The sequence below is a fragment of the Sebastes fasciatus genome, chromosome 21 (assembly GCF_043250625.1).
Source record: "Sebastes fasciatus isolate fSebFas1 chromosome 21, fSebFas1.pri, whole genome shotgun sequence".
NCBI lineage: Eukaryota > Metazoa > Chordata > Actinopteri > Perciformes > Sebastidae > Sebastes > Sebastes fasciatus.
The window spans coordinates 23,983,008-24,002,411 of record NC_133815.1 but is presented as its reverse complement, the minus strand read 5'-3'; the positions used below and the strand labels follow the sequence as shown (position 1 = coordinate 24,002,411).

The window sequence follows — 19,404 nt, the reverse complement described above, 5'->3', positions numbered from 1 at the left end:
GAGCGACGGACATAGTGTTTAGATGTTACACTGCAAGGATATAGTTTTAAAAGCTTTTTTTTGTTTGTGAAGGACAAAGTTGATGGCACCTCGGTGAGGATTACATAAACTACCAAGGAGGTATTTTTTATGAAAGAGAAACATCCATCCAGGCGTGGGCGGTGTTGTTATAGTCGCTAGGTGCTTGAGAACGTGGGCTTAATGCAGCTAGTAGGAAAGCTGAATTGAACAACTCCTTATCACTGAACAGCTGTTAACGATATGAAACAACTATACTATCTTGATTTTCAAATGATTGTAAAACAACAACTATTATGTGCAACTAGCCGTGCCAAAAGTAAAAGACATGGACTGTGACCCCGGTTAGAGGGTACACACAAACCCTGCAACTGCTCTTTATTCAACTTCTGGGATGATAACCAGGTGGAAACTAGAACTATCCCCTCCACATCTCACATGAACCTGCTTGTATTAGCAGCTGCCATGATTGTACACTAAATTGTGTTCCTGACACTGTTCCACATTCCATTCCTGAGAGGAAAAAACCTTTCATCTTCTTATTTATCTAGATTATTCTGCAAAGTCACTGCATCAACTGGTGCTTGTTATCTGTTTTACTGTAAATCATTTAGACGTGGTTCTTCCTGTTTGGCTTTGGATTCAGACTAATGAAGGAGGAGGCAGACACCGCAGAGGGAATTAATGTGACGGGTCAGGACCTAATGCTCAAAATGAACTTAGCGCAGATATGCAAAAGTAATAATTTACAATCCTTTATTTATCCAGTGAAACCTGACAGAAGACACATGCTGGTTTCCATCACTTCCCCTGAATCGCACACCCTTTAACCCGACGCACATCCTGGACTGAACCGATACAACGACAGTCTTCCACAGCTGGCTGACAAGTAGCCGTATCATTGCTAGAGGTTTAAAGGGGACATATCATGATCATTTTCAGGTTGATGCTTGTATTTGGGGTTTCTACTAGAACATGTTTACATGCTTTCAATGTTCAAAAAACACATTATTTTTCTCATACTGTCTGTCTAGATATACCTGTATTCACCCTCTGTCTGAAACGCTCCGTGTTAGTGTCTGTCTGCTCTGATTGGCTTGCAAGAAATGTGGACCGTCCCATATTTAAAATCTGTTTTTTCTGTAATATCATTTGTTAATCATTCAAAATGACCCCTAACATATATTGAACATCAAAAGTGATTTCTTTATTTTTGTTCATGAATTTATAATTTATATATAATATAATATATAAAAAAAAATATATATATTTTAAAAAGTCCTTTTATTGGTTTGTTATGTATAATTTGCATGTTTTATTTGAATTTAATGTTAACAATGCAGCTAAGATAAATTGAAATTATTTTGTATGTGTAAAAAGTAGCATTTGGTCAAAAACTAAGATTCTGCATATGGGCCCCCTAAAAACCTGCCCTGCTGCTGGTGCGTCTTAAAGTTGGAGGAGCTGCTGGACAAGATGCAGAGGAGAGGAGCAGCATGTTGCCACAGACAAAATGTGATGGAGAGATCTCATTGCAGCCTTATCACTCATAGGGGATGAAGAGGAGTAAATAGGTTAACATTAGTAACATGATTTGGGCTGTAGCGGAGTTTTGACTCCTCTTAGTTAACGTTACGTTATCGTTAGCTCACTCACTGTAAATGCAGACGTCGGCTGCTGACTGTAACCGTTAACATCAAACAGTCTCGCTAACTAGCAATGTTAATACTAGCAAGTTTACCTCATTGACTTGGATTGAATTCTTTGCTGCTACTGCGGCTGTCATGAGGTCCAGAGGCCGGCGATATGTGTGTATAACGGTGCGTTACAAAAAAACACATATTAATTTTCATCGCCGTTCACTCTAACAGGTATTTCTCTCGTCACCAATTTGTCCCAAAGTTAAAACTTTCATCCTCCCCTATCCTATTATTTTTGGCCCCAGGATGACGGGACGTCCTTATGCTCGAGTCCTGGTAGGCAGTCCAGACTCCCAAATGTATGTGCATAAGCACTGAAAAAGTGAGTTTTTCGTGATATGTCCCCTTTAAATGATAGATTTTACTGTTCCACCTGGTCTGATTTGAACCAGCAACCAACTCGTATTCACAAGCCACTTTCACTAAGCTCAATACTACCACCACCTAGCTGATAAACAGGAGAAGGAGTATTAACAGCAACACTAATAAAACAGTCTGTAATACAGCAGCAACAAATAAAAAACGTGGATATTTGTACATTACCATTTTAACAGAGATCTAAAAGCAGGGTGCTGTAATATTTACAGTCTGTTTTTATGATCATTTCAGGCCCGTAAAGCTGATGTGGTACAACAACGGTTCATAACAACATGACAGCTACAGACAAGCAGCCTACCTGTAAGAGAAGGCAAAAGAGGCGTCTGTCTTCACACAATAAAACATGAACCAACAAGAACCGCATGCATGCGCACATACACAGAACCCACATCCATTAGATATTGGCTAGGGGATGTCAGGAAGAAAAAAAAGTAGGTCAATTTATGTGTCTTGTGTGTGATGGGATTTGTGCCTCCAAAACAACCATTTATCTTGGGGCCTACACGTTAACACACTAACACGTGGGCTATCATTCACTAGGAAACCTGCTGAGGAGAGGACTGAGCAGAGGGGAAATATCACAGAGGGAGAGATAACAATGCACATTTATAAAAATTCTACAAGAGAGAGTACAATATAAAAGAAACGGGGTCTTTAATTGATTTTTGTTTACATTAGCCGTTTTAATAACCGCTACCCGATGCTAAAATGACCTTTTCATTACCCCTGCATTAATAGTAAAGTAAGCCAGGATTAAATTAATTTTACAAGCCAACTGGCTCGCTATTCCGTGTTCGAACAAAGTCACATCTAGAGCGCTGGTACTGAAGAAAAGAAATAAATTAGTAAAGGGAAATAAAAGAGTAGAGAGAGAGAGAGAGAGAGGGGGAATCTGAGGTTGGTTAAATTCCACCGGGTGAGAAAAGGACAAGAAGAGAAAGAGCCTGAATTATAATGATTTTACAAGCCAACCAGCTACTTTTGTGCTTTGTGTATGCACTGTAGGTGTATAGCTGTAGCCTTGGCAAGGCGCCTCCCATGAGGAGGGAAGGCTGCATAATACCAGAGGCCAGGGGTGAGACTTTCACAGCTCCGCACAATACATATTCAATACGTACTGGGCCCTGGCTGCACTGTTGCAAGAGCTTAATTAAAAAGTAACAGTTCCAATACATTGGAGTCTGGCTGACCCACATCCCCCTGCTGGCTTGGTATGCCTGTTAACGCTCTGTGTGTGTGTGTGTGTGCGTGTGTGTGTGTAGTGGGATGTTGGGGGTTCTTGAAAAGGAAAATGAGAAACAGTAAAAATCACTCAGAAAAAGGATACACACTTGGTGCGTTTAAGCAGCTGTTAGCATTTGAGTGAAAGAGGATGTGTGTGTGTGTGTGACTTTGAGGACATGAATTATTCACCATAACCCTAGGCAGTGGTATATAGCACACTTCTGCCTTGTGTGCACACGTCATGCACGTGTAGGTGTGCGAGTGTGTGTGTGTGTGTGTGTGTGTGTGTGTGTGTGTGGGATGCGTATGTGCATGTGTAAGTGGTGTGTGAGGAAGTGGAGAGCCGTACGCTGTGGACCTAATTCACTATGACAAACCTCTGACATCACATGAACAACAGGCATGCTGAGCAAATCTACTCATTCATAATAAATGAGAGAGAGAGAGAGAGAGAGAGAGAGAGAGAGAGAGAGAGAGAGAGAGAGAGAGAGAGAGAGAGAGAGAGAGAGAGAGAGAGAGAGAGAGAGAGAGAGAGAGAGAGAGAGAGAAAGAGAGAAAGAGAGAGAGAGAGAGAGAGAGAGAGAGAGAGAGAAAGAGAGAGAGACTAGAGAGTCTCCGGGGAGAAAGAAATAAAAATACTAAAAAAATAAATAAATAAAGTGAGCATCTCTATTCGTGGCAGGCAGCATTTTTACCTTGAAAAAGAAAAAGAAAAAAAAATCAAGTCCGTGGTTTTCTGTTTCAGCATGCCACAACCAGCCATCATATGCAAGAATAACAATCTTTATAAAGTAAAGAGCAAAAAAAATAAGAGTTCATAGCGATCCACTTTTAGAGAATTATCCGTCCCCTGTCATTCTGACAAGAACGAGGACACGATTAGATGTCTTCTTGTCTTTACATTCCCCGTACCTGCACGCTGCAATCATAAAGGAAATGCCATGAGTAATTTTAGAGTGAGTGATTATACCTTTAGGGATGAGTGGCTATAGCGTTCTGTTCTAAGAAGGCAGCCTTTAAGTGACAGCAAATAAAAAAAAGAAAGAGCTGTGCTACAGTGCTGAAATCTCATTCTTTCTTTTTCTCTCTTGGTCCGTAAGGGTTCCTCAGCTTAACCGGCCGTGTCCCTAAAGAGACTTATCTCTCTGAAAAGGTTCATATTTTATTATGAGGGTGCTCCAGTCTGTAGACCAGAGTGGGGGGAGGGGGGGGTTGGGGTAGGAGAGTTGGAGTTTTTTTTTACTCACAGTCTGACTGCCGGGTCATCCATTATTTAACACACACACACACACACACACACACACACACACACACACACACACCTTACACAACTTCATATTTACCCAAAAGAAACCAATATTTTGGGATTCTAAATGTAGCCCTGATACAAAATGTCATTACTTTCCCTTCTCAAACTCAGGATGTGATGTGAAAATGTTATTTCCTGGTTCGTTAAGGCAAACAGTCTGGTTTACGCTACTAAAGGAAAGCCGTCACACTGTGTAATAAATGTGGGCAATAACTTGCAATAACTGAAAATGCACTCAAATATATTCCAATAAAATCACCAATTTGTATTATTTTCCACCAATTTCTGCAGAAAATTAAATCAAGAGACCTGATTCTTTTTTCTGGATCAGTCCGGGAAACTCATCACTCAGTGATATTACCAGAAATGACCAGGAGGAACCCTCGCATACATACAAACACACATACACACACACAGGGTAACCTAACCTAACCCTTCCTGCAAATACAAACAACATCCTGCTTTCTTCCACACGGGGCCTGTCTGAAGTCCATCAAGTTATAAATAATGCAGCCGACTCCACCGCAGAGTTAAAAACAAACCCGCCTGCTCACCATTCATTCTGATCGGGCAGCTCGTGGATCCAGGGCACCGGGTTCTCTCCCACGAAGCCCATGTCCTCGTGGGAACTGGAGGACGATTGGTCGGAGAGGTGGGCAGGAAGCAGGGGCGGCCGGTCGTCTTCGATCATCACTATGTCGTCCTGCGGCATGTTCACAGTCGGAGACAGCTGGTAGTTACCTGAGAGAGAGAAAGAGACAGATTAGACAGTTTATTCACAATTATATAACACAACATGACATCAATATTCAAGGTGTTTTTAAATAAGTGGTGTCTGATAACAACTGTGACGAAATCCGACTGAGAAAATGTGTATACACGCTGCGGCAAAGTATGCTCACGCACTCCTCCACTGACATGTTTGTGTAAACACAACAATCATATCTTACTTTAGTAATTACCGAGATAATATTGTATACAGAGATAACTCGGGCCGAGATAATTGCACTATGAGATTTTCATATCAGGACATGCCTTGAAGGACACCGACATTTCTCTAAAAGGGAAAATTATGCTGCTTATGAGGTTAAATTTTTGCAATGCTGCATGCATACAAAGATACTGTATGACAAGACAATATCAGCTCGGCTCATAACGCTGGTGAATAAATTAGGGCTGTAGGGCGATAATAACGTGTTTACGCTAATTTGTTTTAACGCCACTAATTTATTTAACGCATTAATAAAACTTGCGATTTTTAAGTTGTAGTGGGCTCAGTTTTAAAGCTACAGTGAGAAACTGGCATCATATGAAACTATAAAACCTAAAGAATCCATCGGTACCAACCACCTTACTAGCTTGTCATGCAGGAGATTAAATAACGCTCCAAACTTGCGCAAAATTTCCGCGTCCTTTGACCTCTGACCCCCAGATATGTGAATGTAAATGGGTTCTATGGGTACCCACGAGTCTCCCCTTTACAGACATGCCCACTTTATGATAATCACATGCAGTCAAGTCAAGTCAGCACACTGACACACTGACAGCTGTTGTTGTCTGTTGGGCTGCAGTTTGCCATGTTATGATCTGAGCATATTTTTATGCTAAATGCAGTACCTGTGAGGGTTTCTGGACAATATTTGTTTTCCAATAATAAATATATACATACATTTGCATACAGCAAGCATATTTGTCCACTCCCATGTTAAGAGTATTAAATACTTGACAAATCTCTCTTCAAGGTGCATTTTGAACAGATAAAAATGTGCGATTAATCACGATTAATTATTTTAATCCATCCATTTATCACAGGAGAAGACAAAATGATAAATTGAGATATATCTATGATCCGGAATCCATCCTCTTAATGTCACAGACAAAAGTTGTAGAACCTGAATAGTTTTGTCCGTTCTCTTTCACTCTTCTCCAAGGACAAATATGAGCAGAGGAAGAGCGTCCCTGATCTGTATTCTGTCCTGCCTGACCCTCCCTGCTGAGGACTTCTTTGAACCGCTCCTTTGCTGCTCCTCAGGAGTCGGAGTCGATGGGGAACTGGGCTGTCGTGGCTGGCACTCAGCACCAAGGGCAGGAGGAACGGTTGTACGACGGCATGAGAAGTGGCATTACAATGCAGATGGATCAGAGCGTGACTTATGTAGGGACACATGAAACAAAAGTGAAGACGAGACCAGACTTTAACCACACACCTGCTTGCTATTATAGACTTCGGTTTACAGAAATGCTGGACTTCCTGTGGCCTTTGCTATTGTTTCCATTATCCGAGAGCCGTTTTTGCAAATTTAATAGCTTAGGAACAATTGTGTGTAATCACTAACAGCAGACAACAATATTTACCCTGGCAGGATCCCAACATGAGTCTGAGAGGCATTTAATTTCACTGGGGCCCGACGAATGATAAATGCACACTGTGGAAGTGAATCTGAGCACCTATCAACGCGCCAATGAGGTGTTTAGTTATTTGCAGAGAAGAAAAAAATTATAAGAAAAACAAAGATACAAAAACAGCTGTACGGGGGAAGAAACCAAAGTGCTCCCCCCCTCCCCCTAAAAAAGCAACTGAAGTCAAACAACAAAGAGAAAGTCAAGCAGAACTAGTGTATATTCTAGGTTATTTTTCATATATGTCTGAAGTCTTATCAGTGGCATGTGATAAAAGAGATGTATTATACCTTATGTGAATACATGCTCCGTACAAAATGCAGTGGATACATTTAATAGTATCACCAAGTTGCTAGTTTAATTATTACTTTTTTTTATCTTACAAGTCTGGTGATTGATATTTTATTCTAATGAAACAAACCTTTAATTCAGGATAGGTCAAGCTGCTTTTTACCATGACAACTTTCCCAAAGCCCGCCCCTGTATATATGCATCTGTTAATTGATTCTTTTGGAAGCCTCATCCCTTTGTCTATGGACGGCTCATCTAAACCAGTTAAGATGGCTGCCAACACTGTACAGGTGAAATGAAGGCCATTTCTCACTTGGGCAGCTTGACAGAGAACCCTGGGTAATTGAATTCAGCCTGTATTGTAAATCAGCAGGACTGGAGCAATGACAGTGATAAACTCCAGGAGAGTCGCTTAGACTAAGCTAGGCCTATCACTTTCATAGCAGTCCCACCGAGTGGTAAGGAGTTCAATTAGAAGTTGGGTATCAATATTCATCATTTATCTTCAGTCATTATTTGTGACTTGCTTTTGTTGTATTGAAAAAATACAAAAACAATAGTTGACCTCCAATTCACCCAATGTAATGAAATTTGTCTAGTTATTGGGACAATTTCTCAAAGGATGATGTTGAAATCTGCATATGGGAAAGAATGTATTTACTTTTGCAGCCTATATGGTCATTACTATGTGGGTAGGTTTCAAAGACTGTATATAAGAAGTGGACGTAGTCAACGTGCCGTCACCCATTGGTTTATGGACTGCCGATTTGAAGCCTCGAGTTTGGCATTTTGGCTGCCACCATCTTGGTTTTGTGCAACCAGAAGTGACACAAGAGGTTGGAGCTAAGTACAACCTAACGCTGAATAAGACATTTTTAGGCGACCAAAATGTTACAATTAACTTTCATGAACTGGAATCACACTGTGAAAGGGTTAAAGTTAAAAGACGAAAACACGGACAACTCTCAGACCGGACAATGCCGTGGTAGCGACTTATAGCAAAATATAGCAACGCCCTAAAGCATCCCCTGCTTTATGGTTTATTTGACTCTAAATGGGACCATCATTTACTAAATGAACATCATGCTGTATTGAAGAAGACTTGAAACTAGCGATTGAGACCATAAACTCATGTTTACAATGTTTACTGAGGTAATAAATCAAGTGAGAAGTAGGATCATTTTCTCACAGACTTCTATACAATCAGAGGAGTCGCCCCCTGCTGGCTGTTAGAAAGAATGCATGTTTACTTCCGCATTGGCTTTGATTTTCAGACCCAGAGGTTGCCCACTGTTATGTTTATATACAGTAAGTATCAATAATGTGGACATGGTTGACAGAATCTATGATCTATATATATTCTCTGTTCTATATTGTTTTGTATGCCTTATCCTCTATGTAATAGTTTAGGTTTATCTTCAGAGTCCTTGCACAACTCCTCTAAGTCACTTCTCAAAAACTCTTCCATCCGTCCTTTGTCGTCAGTGTCTCCGCTTTACAGTCACTTTGGCAAAAGAGCGGCAGTGTCAATAAGAGATGCCCCGAGGTTGTGTGTCCACAGGGGCCGTTCTCACGCCGGGGCCACACAGCGCGCATCATGCTCGCGTGACGGCAGCGTCACGTCGTGGCCGCGTCATGCCCACCTAGGGTGTTCACACTAGACCCGAGTTACCCACTTCTCGGGAGCGTCCCAGAGCTACCTGTCAGCTGTGTTTTTGCTGTTGCTGACAGCCCTTTCTTTCTACATAGAGTTTGCCTTTTAATGGCCATTTAACTTCATAATAAATGTGATTTATATTTATTTAAGACAAAAAAGGGTAAGAACTGTGCGGTAATTTGTAAATATTATTAAAAACAAGCAAATAAATTCATACATAAATATTAATATATAGCCCATATAAATCCCTCTTTTCTGTCAGTGAAGAGGGATTTCTATATATATAAATCCCTCTTCATTGACAGTGAAGAGGGATTTCTGTGGGCTATATATTAATACAAAAAAATAAATAAATACATTAGTAGTAAGAGAGAGCTTACAGCAATCCCTCTTCACTTTGACTGGCACAGTTTTAAACAACATTTCCAGGGGGTTTCGGGTTCCTGTTCTACAGCATTCCAGGTTGCGGCTTTTATCGAAAACGACTTAATTTACATCTGGGGCGGGACAGCAATTTACATTATAAATGCTGATGTTCCGACATCTCAGGCAACTTGGAGCTTTTCACCACCTTGTTGCTGAACTGCGCCTTGATGGAGAAAAACACCTGAAGTATTTCAGAATGATAAATATAAGTAAAGTGTTTTTTTTTTTATTATTATAAAACAAAGCAAAATAAACAGTTTCGTTATGTGTTAACCTTTAGAAAACGAAAATTATTATTAAATATCTTTAAAAAAATTAAATAACACCTCTAAAAGAAAGAACAATAAAGTTACGTGGTGTTTGTTGAGAGAGAGAGAGAGAGAGAGAGAGAGCGAGCGAGAGAGAGAGAGAGAGAGAGAGAGAGAGAGAGAGAGAGCGAGAGAGAGAGAGAGAGAGAGAGAGAGAGAGAGAGAGAGAGAGAGAGAGAGCGAGAGAGAGAGCGCATCGGAAAAATACTGCCAACTATCACCTGATGTTCTTATAACCTATTAACCCAGTCTATTATATGTATAGCATATGTAGGGTTTCTGCTATGACTACTACAGTGTTTACATAATTAAAAGCCTGTACTATTTTAACTTGATGGAAACCTGCAAGCAGACAACTGCTTTATTTAGAGTATTTCAGAATAAAAGCATTGTGTTAATGAATGAATGATTCTGTGCACTAAAAACGCTAGAGAACTTTTATTTTGAAATCTAGATAGGAAGTGTAAAATATTGATGGTCAGTGACATATTCTACAGATGTCTAGACATGGAAACTGTAGTAATCTTGCTCATATACTGTCAATAGATCACCTTCACTGTCTGTTGCTGCTGGGAGACGCAGCCGAGAGGTAAGCGGCAAGCGTGAAAAATAGGCGAGCCTTCTATTCTATAAAATAGACGCACGTCTGACGCGCGTCTGACGTGCGTCTCATGCGGGCAGTGTGTCCACTCTAACCTGTTAACATGGACGCCGAAATAAAAAACAACACGCGATGTTGCCGTCACGCGAGCATGATGCGCGCTGTGTGCTCCAGGCTTGAGAATCTCACTACTACAGTAGCCACCTGGAAGTGGTAAAAAAAGCGTCGGTGTGTGTTTCCACTACACGACACGTGAGGATTCCTTTGCATTCCCAATATGCACTCTCAAAGACAATACATAACTCATAATCACCTTACATTCCTTCATGTCAGCACACCACTTATGCTAACAGAGGACACACTTTTAATTAGAAACTCGGCAAGCTTCCCTCTCCGAGCTTAATGAAATATTTCCAGTCAGGACCTCTCGACACAAGTAGCCAGCTCTGCAGATGAAGAGTTGTTAAAGTCATTCCACTCCCCTCTAAAGGACACGCGCGCTCACACAATGAATGGCCAGTGGACAGGTATAGTTGGGGCCACGCTGATGATTTGAAAGGTGAAAATAATTAGAGAAAACTGCAGCACTTGCTTTTCTGCGGCTGTCAGCATAATAAGCAGGGAAATCAGCCGCTAACCACCGATACTTCAATGAAGCACACAATACTGGAGCAGATTTGAAAAGAAAATAACTCTTAGGAGCAGTATGTTTATGTGTTAAATGGTTCATTAAAGTAGACTGACAAAGATAACAAGCAAAAGGCAGAGCAAGGGGGAAAATCTGGAAGAGAGAGAGAAGACTGTTCAGCACCTTCAGTGGTGTTTTGGCGCAGTGAGGTGCATATGGAGCTGCTCGCTCGCTGTTTTAACACCGTTGTCTTTTACCAGCTCCTCACAGTTGGTGACGAGGGAGGGGGAAAAAGGGCAGGTGACAGTACCAGCAGAGATAGCACGCTTCCTCTTGCCAGCCAGATCGACAGACGGGTGTATATGTGTGTGTGTGTGTGTGTGTGTGTTTGAGCTCGAACTAGCTGATGACAGTTGAAAGTCAAGGTTGTTCATAATGGAGAGATGATTCTGAATGCAAACAAGTGCTGATGAAACAGTCTTATTTTATGTGCTTGTCTCTGTTGTTTACATCATTTTGCTCAGGGAAGGTCATCTGAGCTTATTGTTGAAGCTTTACTTCTCAGTTCCCCTCTGCCTAATGGCACCGCAGCAAAAAAATAAACCACAAGCATCTAAAAACCTGTGAGAAGCGTGAATGGAATTATTGTTTTTCCACCAAATCCCAGAACCGCAATCTCGGGCCACAATCAGAACGCTGTTATTCAGGCTGCGGTGACCTCTGCGATCCTTAAAACACTAGAATGTTTCACGCTGGTATCACGATGCCATCACAAATTAATCAGATCTTAGAGACGTGTACGTGAGGTCACGTCGGGATAAATATTCCAACAATTATGATTAATGGTTCACAGAAGCTGGCTCTTTCACAAAAGGGGGCTATTTTGGTATTTGTTAAGGAGCTTCTGATTCATGCTTGCCATCCATGCAGCTAAAGGAAAGAGCTCTCTGGCAACACGATTGTGCCACCGTGGCCTTTGTCACGCTGTAATTAAAGATAGCTCCTCGTGAGTCATGCCGACAGAGGCAGACGCACACTACCCACCGCCTCGGCGCCCACCGTTACAGTCACCATCCATTCCGCTAAAAACACACACGTTGGGTGGGGCTTACGATGAGGTAGTGATATAGTAATGTGAAGGGATCACAGTGTGATTACAGTGGCTGTTCATTTTAATGTCAGTTCATCGTAACGTTGGATCACAGAAAAAATATTTTCACACTGAAACATAGGAAAATGTGTTTCAGTTTATGCTTGAATGAACTGCGTTGTACGCTTGTAGACAGCCACATTATAGTCATGCCATCCTATCTGTCCACCCACTGCATGGATAGAAGATGCTAAATAGGCAAAGGAAATCTTCCAGTGAACGCAGCCTGTCCTTATGTCCCACACTTGACGAGTTTGCATCCTCTATAATAGTATATAGTGAAAAGTGGCGTTTCCACAACTGTACCGCAGCCCTCTGGCCAGCCGCGCTCCGCATGTGGAAGCTATTCCATGATATGGAAGCAGAGATGTTCTTCCTCCCTCTGGCAGAGAGTGAAGACAGAGACAGATGAGCTCTGTGGCTCGAGAGGCCACCTGGCTGCATCCATCCAAACGGATCAGAGCTTCACTCTCCTCTTTCTCTGCCCTCTGACCAAGCGTTGCCCGTTGAAACATTGAGCTGTAAGGTGAGAGGTCACACTAATAGCCCCACTCCATCTTCTTCTTTCTCCCGCTCGCTTTCCTCCATCTCTGTCCATCACACCCTCTTACACTGGCTTTCTCTCTCCTCCTCCCTCCTTCAGTGACACTTTGGCCTATTGATCCGACTGGAGGAGAGATCATTAGTTGATCCGCGCTGCCACGGACATCGGGCCAATTCATGGATTGCAGCTGCTAATCATCCTAAGTACAGGTTGGTAGCAAACCAAAGCCTTATGCTCGCCAGGGGACATTGGTGTCATTTTCTGAGGGGCGCTATTCTCTGAGATTAAAGTGGCAAATTTACGAGAAAAATCTCGTAAATTTGCGAGAAAAAAACTTGGATGTTCTCTGAGATTAAAGTGGCAAATTTACGAGAAAAAAAACACAAATTTGCAAAAAAAAAACGTGGATATTCTTGGAGATCAAATTGGCAAATATACAAGAAACAACTCACAAATTTGCGAGAGAAAAAGTGTATATCCTCTGATATTTAAGTGGCAAAATTCCGAGAAAAAAACCTCAAAAATGTGCACAAAAAAAACCTGGATATTCTCTGAGATTAAACTGGCAAATTTAGGAGAAAAGTCTCATGCATTTGTGAGAAAAAAACGTGGATAATGTCTGAGATTTAAGTCGCAAATTTATGAGAAATAACTTACAAATTTGCAAAAAAAAAATTGATATTCTCTGAGATTAAAGTGGCACATTTATGAGAAAAAACTCACAAATTTACAATTAAAAAACTCTGAAAAATATTGGAGTGCAGAACCGTGGTAAAGCCAGCCTCTGTCTGGATTTTGTTGCTCCTAAAGTAAAGAGGTTAGGTGTGAAAGCATCCTAACAGCATTCCACCATGTTCCATGAGGGATTCCCTCATCAATGCTGTTGATGACAGTGTCTTACTTCCTTGTAGAGAAACGCAATGTCAGGATCGAGATGTCTCGGATCTGAATAAGGACACAAAACACGGAGACCTCCAGAAACATGTGGAGTTAATCAGTGATTCCCATAGACCCAGGAACAGAGCACTCAGCGACCAGTCACAAGCAGTTTTTAGTGAGTCCTGGGCTGGGAGGTGTTGTCACGAATGTCCCTATGACCACATAATGTGACTATTGGCACTGTATACTTTGGAAACGAATTTGGTGACAGCATAATGCAAAACTATTTCCGCACAATGTATGGAAGTCGATAATGCAGCCAAGATGCTGTCGCTACTGGCATAGGTGATCTTCCGTAGAGCGTCAAACTAAACTAACCACTTCTCTGGCATATATTACCATGATGGGGCTAAAAGGTTTTCCTATTCCAGAGGTCAACCCATCAACAGTGTCGAAGGAAGAGCCGCCCTCCACATCCAAGCCTCTTATTCAGCCTTTAAATGCCATTTCAGGGAATATCAGTTCTGACCACCTCAACCTTTTCACACGAGCACACGTTAGCTGTAAGCCCGGGAGGAACACGCAATGCATACACACTCAAGACAAAGATGTACTGTGTTACGTGATAAGTTTGATTTCTGGAACTTGAGGCTCAACGCAAATATCAATAAAGTCATCCACTAATGCACAGAGTGAAAACAATACTTGAGCAGAGACGAAAAAAGGAGAAGAAACACAGTTGGAAAATTAGAAACTTGAAATACCTGATGCTTTGTGTTGTAATCATTGTTCACAGCAGACAAATTCCTCTTGTTTGTTCTATCTGCTTTGTGTTTCTTTCCGACACAAACATGAATCAATCATAAAGTCAATGTTACATCAACCAGTTTTTAAATGAAGCATTGCTGCCCTGCACACCCACACAGCTGTTGTCACTTTACTGATTACATTTCTCATGTAGAGGTCATGCGGAGCTATGCTGGAAAATACCTGAGGTCACCAAACTTCATGGACCAATAGGAATGAAAGGAGAACGTTTTCTCAACCAAGTAGGTGCAAAAAAAAACTAATAGAGAGATACCAATCAAGACCAGTCTGTACACACCCACACAGTCCTTGGAAGAGGTCTAATTAGCCATGTCAATGCACCTGTGTAGGTGGACCACGTGTCCCTAATTAGAAATCATGCTCATGTTCAAGGTACTGATGGAGTGATATTATTTATAATTTAATGGTTCTCTTATTTTCAGTGTCTCTCACTTGGAAAAGATGTATTCTTTATTAAATGTCTTGATGAAATAAGATTAATCATTAATGTCCATAGTTAATCACAATTAGTTGAACATTTTTTATCTGTTCAAATTGTACCTTACAGGGAGATTTGTCAAGTATTTAATATTCTAATCAACATGGGAGTGGGCAAATATGCTGCTTTATGCAAATGTATGTATATAGTGATTATTAGAAATCAATTAACAACACAAAACACCAACAAATATTGTCCAGAAACCCTCCCAGGTACTGCATTTAGCATAAAAAATATGCTCAAATCATAACATGGCAAACAGCAGCCCAACAGGCAACAACAGCTGTCAGTGTGTCAGTGTGCTGACTTGACTCTGACTTGACCCAAACTGCATGTGATTATCATAAAGTGGGCATGTCTGTAAAGGGGAGACTCGTGGGTACCCATAGAACCTATTTTCATTCACATATCTTGAGGTCAGAAGTCAAGGGGACCCCTTTTGAAAATGGCCATGACAGTTTTTCCTAGCCAAAATTTAGTGTGAGTTTGGAGCGTTACTTATCCTCCTTTGCGAAAAGCTAGTATGACATGGTTTGGTACGAATGGATTCATTAGGTCTTCTAGTTTCATATGATGCCATCTTCATTCAAGCTTTTAAACTGAGCCCCCTACAACTTAAAATTCGCAATTGCGTTAATGCTGTAAAGAAATTAGTGGCGATAAAACAAATTTGCATTAACGTGTTATTATCACGTTAACTTTGACAGCCCGACTTAAAATATCATATCTCGACAATATCTTCAAAATTGCTGCATTTTACATTATTTAAAGATTACAGGTGCTTCAAACCTGTTTTCACAGAATAATGTTAAAAATGTATACATGGCAAATACACCTCTTCTGAATAAGTAAAGTAAAGCACAAGGAAAGGGGAAAGTATCAGGGTAACACCGATTTATGTCACTTTCTCACTGAGGCATGCTAATAGCGCTCTCAAGCAGTCTGGACACCAAATTAAGGGAGGTCACTTTGCCTCATCTCCTGCACTGATGGCTGAGCAGCATACAGAGAGGCTGAGCCTGCAGACTGTGAAATACTGGAGGTGAAGGGACGGCAGGGTCAAGTCCTGGGAAGACGGTCCCACTTAAACACCATTAGGGAAGACTGTAGTGTCTGGGGACAGCCAGAGGTGTGTGTGCTCCTGTTACTCTGTGTGTATTTGCTCTTGTACTTTCATCCTTTTAATGAATAAACGTCCTCGTTACAAACCTCTTTCACTAACTTATTTTGGATTGGGGTCAATGTCTACAGGATTTTGCACCGTCACCTGCACTGCACACATTACATCCTGTGAACACCTCCTTTCCTGTGTGACAACGGCAGGAGTCCACTTGCCTGGTTCCCACCTCCGGCCTCGCATCCCACCCCTCCCCTCGCTCGCTCCGAGGTGTGCATTCTGACTCAGGCGCTCCACTAAACAGCCACATCCAACAGAAAGCGCCAGTCCGAGGGCCTCAATTTTCACCCCAGCGTGTGAACCCCGCACCCCGGCGGCACTTTTCCAATTAGACAGACCGGAAGGCGAAGCCGGAGTGTGATGCTAACGACCTTTGCGTCAAACCCTCGGCTGTCACTGTCACACACTGCTTCGCTCGGTTCCATATTTCCTTCTCTTTAATTCACATTTTTCTTTTCTTTCATTTTTTTTCCTCCTTCGAGAGAGAAAGCATCTCTGACGGCTCTCGATCCTTTCACCTCAAGGACTAATGGCGGGCGGGGACGGAGGGAAAGCAGGACATTTTATTTGAGCGAGAGAGTCGAGCAGAATGTGTTGTATGTTCACCACCCGCTAGCTGTGGATTCAGCCCGTGGCCACGATGCTATGGTGCATGGTGTGTGCATGTGTGAAGCTAAAGCTGACAATATCACAGCATTGCATGGTTTACTGAGGCAGACAGGGAATGGGATTACCTCTGACTATTGATTAGCTGCAAGTGTGCGCCCACACTCACACACACACACAACCACACACACACACACACACACACACACACACACACACACGCACATACAGCAGATAGTTCTGAACGACGGCCCTAAACACACTACAGGGTAGATCAAGGCAAAGTGCCCTTACAATCAATGTGATGGTACTATACCAGCTTAATAGCACCTGTCTCCTTCCTCCGTCATTTGGTGCTTTTCTTTGCTGTTGCCATGGCAATCATAATTCCTATAATTCATTCAATTGCACCTATCCCCCCCCCCCCCTCCAGAGATCCAATACCTATTCTTACTGTTTCGGAAGAAAGGCAGCAAGCTACCTGTGACTGCTGGGAGGAGACGAGCTGGTCCAGTTTCTGATCAATGCCTGGGTGAGGCGAGATAAGGCATCCATAGGACTGTTTTTTAAACAGGAAATAGACAGCGTAGCAATTGGCAGAAATATGTAGTTTACAATTTCGCCGTATTGACTTGCCGCCATCTGCTATAACTCACAATCAAAGTCAGATCTTATTTCTTAAGCAGCAAAGTCATTCAATCCCATTTACCTCTGTGCCTTGCTCCACTTACAGCAGCACAGGCAGTATAATGGAGCAGAGGAGAGGAGCTGATTTGGTTAGAGAAAATCCTCCGCTGTATTTTGAGACGTAAAATGCCTCAGAGTTTTGTCAGTAATCACTATTTGCTCTGAGGAAAAAAAAATGTATGGCTCACATCAGGAAACTGAGCCTAACTCGATGGAGAGGTTGTACGTGACTGTGCGTGTGTGCATGCAACTATACAGCATGTGCATGCAGAGCTGTATCTATGAGCTAACATACACCACCAAACTCCACACGTCTGGCCTTCGTGATTCGGTAATTTAGCAGGTCTAGATACACTCGCCGTCGAGCTGTCAGTCAAGCCCCGGTGGCTGTGCGCTTCCTGACCTTGCGCGAGCTGATCTCAGCATCTGTCCTCTAACCATTACTGTCACATCTCACACGCCGGGCAATATGTCTGAGCCCAAATACCTGAAATAACACGAAGAAGAAGAAGATGGAGAGCGGAAGCAGCTGCTGTCTTTCTAGCCTTCAGAAATATACAATCCGCACAGAAAAATACATTTCACAGTGTCTTACTAAGTGATGAGACGGCAAGAAGAAAATTGTGTTAGGTTATATTCTTACAATGTCTCCGTGTGTGTTTATGTATCGCCTCGATTCAAACTAAAGTGGAGTACACTGACATGCTGGTTACATTTTTAGAATTGCAAAGAAAAAGAAAAACATGTTGGATGAATATGAATGAGTACGATATGTGAGGAACACTGATGCTATTTGCTTTGAAAGTAAATGTAGAAGCATTTGATGAAGGTTAACTAGTTCTTAGCTCTGTGTCGTCAGTGACATGCAAGGTCATTGCCACTTGCTTGAGGCCAGAAGACAGAGACTTTCTTCTGAGCGTTTTATTGCATTCTCAGGACAAAAGAAAATATACATTTTCAATGAATTGAAGATTTAAGAGGAATGGAGGATGATCAGATATGCGGTAACTGCAAAAAGATACATTTTGCCTGACCCCTTGGCAGCAGTAAATTCCCTCTTTTACTTTTCTCAGGTGCTGCATTTTACCTCAGCGCGGCAGTGTTGTGTTGCCGTAATGAATATAAACTCAACTCTGACTGCATCAGAAAATTTAAATAACTGAATTGTGTCAGTTTAAAAAAGATGAAGACCTGTCACAGAATATAGTCACGGGTTAATGAGGGCACGACTCGGAGACAGCCTCGAGACAGAGAAGAAAAGGAGCTGACATTCTCTCGCTGCGAGACAAGCCGCGTCAAAGATCTGAGACTCCGCCGAGCTTCGGCTGTGATAACTTACTGCTTTAGCACCCACTCCGCCCCCGCCCCCTAAAACTTTTCCACTTGGCTCATTTGACACCCACTCCGCAGGATGAGTGCCGGGGCGTCCCTTGAAGTTTCAATGGCAAGAAACTTTTCCATCAGCGCGCCCACAGTTGCCGCTTATGATCACAGCGGCGTTCTGAAAAGACTGCGTCGGAAAAGCCAGTGGAATAAATAAGCCCAAACTGAGAGAGGGGAAAACCAAACCAATTTGAGAACATTTGATTTGGGATAGAGGAGAAAAACACGATGAAAGAGTGAAAAGGGGAGAGAGAGAGAGACGGAGGGAGAGAGAGAGAGAGAGAGAGAGAGAGTGTCAGGGGCAAGCCCTATTGATCTGGAAGCTTAATTAACCATCAGATGCCTCTGACACAGCCTCTGATCTTCTATGATCAGTGGCAGAGTGGCACCGCTCTGGGGGACACGGTGGGGAGAGAAACGGGAGAATGAATGGGAGAAGGGCAGAGAGGGAGAAAGTGTGGATCATTGACAGATTACAAATTCTCTCCATCCAAGGAGAGGAGGGGAGGAAGGGTGACGGGGCGGGAGGTGAAAGAGGAGAAAGAGTGAGCGACAAGGACACTGTGAGATGGTAGGGATAAAAAATGGTGAAAGGAGGAGTTTGGAGATAGAAACAAATGGGAGAAGAAAAAGAAATGGGAGCATACTTGCCAACCCTCCTGATTTTCACGGTAGACTCCCGTTTTTCATTGCCCTCTCCCGGTTTCCTCTCGAAGCTACACTTCTCCCGTA

General features: G+C 42.2%; 1 protein-coding gene across 3 annotated transcripts in view; it reads right to left on the bottom strand.

Moving 5' to 3' along the window:
* Positions 1–19,404, bottom strand: part of LOC141759297 (partitioning defective 3 homolog) — a 432,434-nt gene that overhangs the window by 159,191 nt on the left and 253,839 nt on the right. For all 3 annotated transcript variants that reach the window (XM_074621247.1, XM_074621248.1, XM_074621249.1), the window contains one exon: positions 5,184–5,370. In XM_074621247.1, coding sequence (XP_074477348.1) covers positions 5,184–5,370 — 187 coding nt within the window. The remainder of the gene's footprint in view (positions 1–5,183; positions 5,371–19,404) is intronic.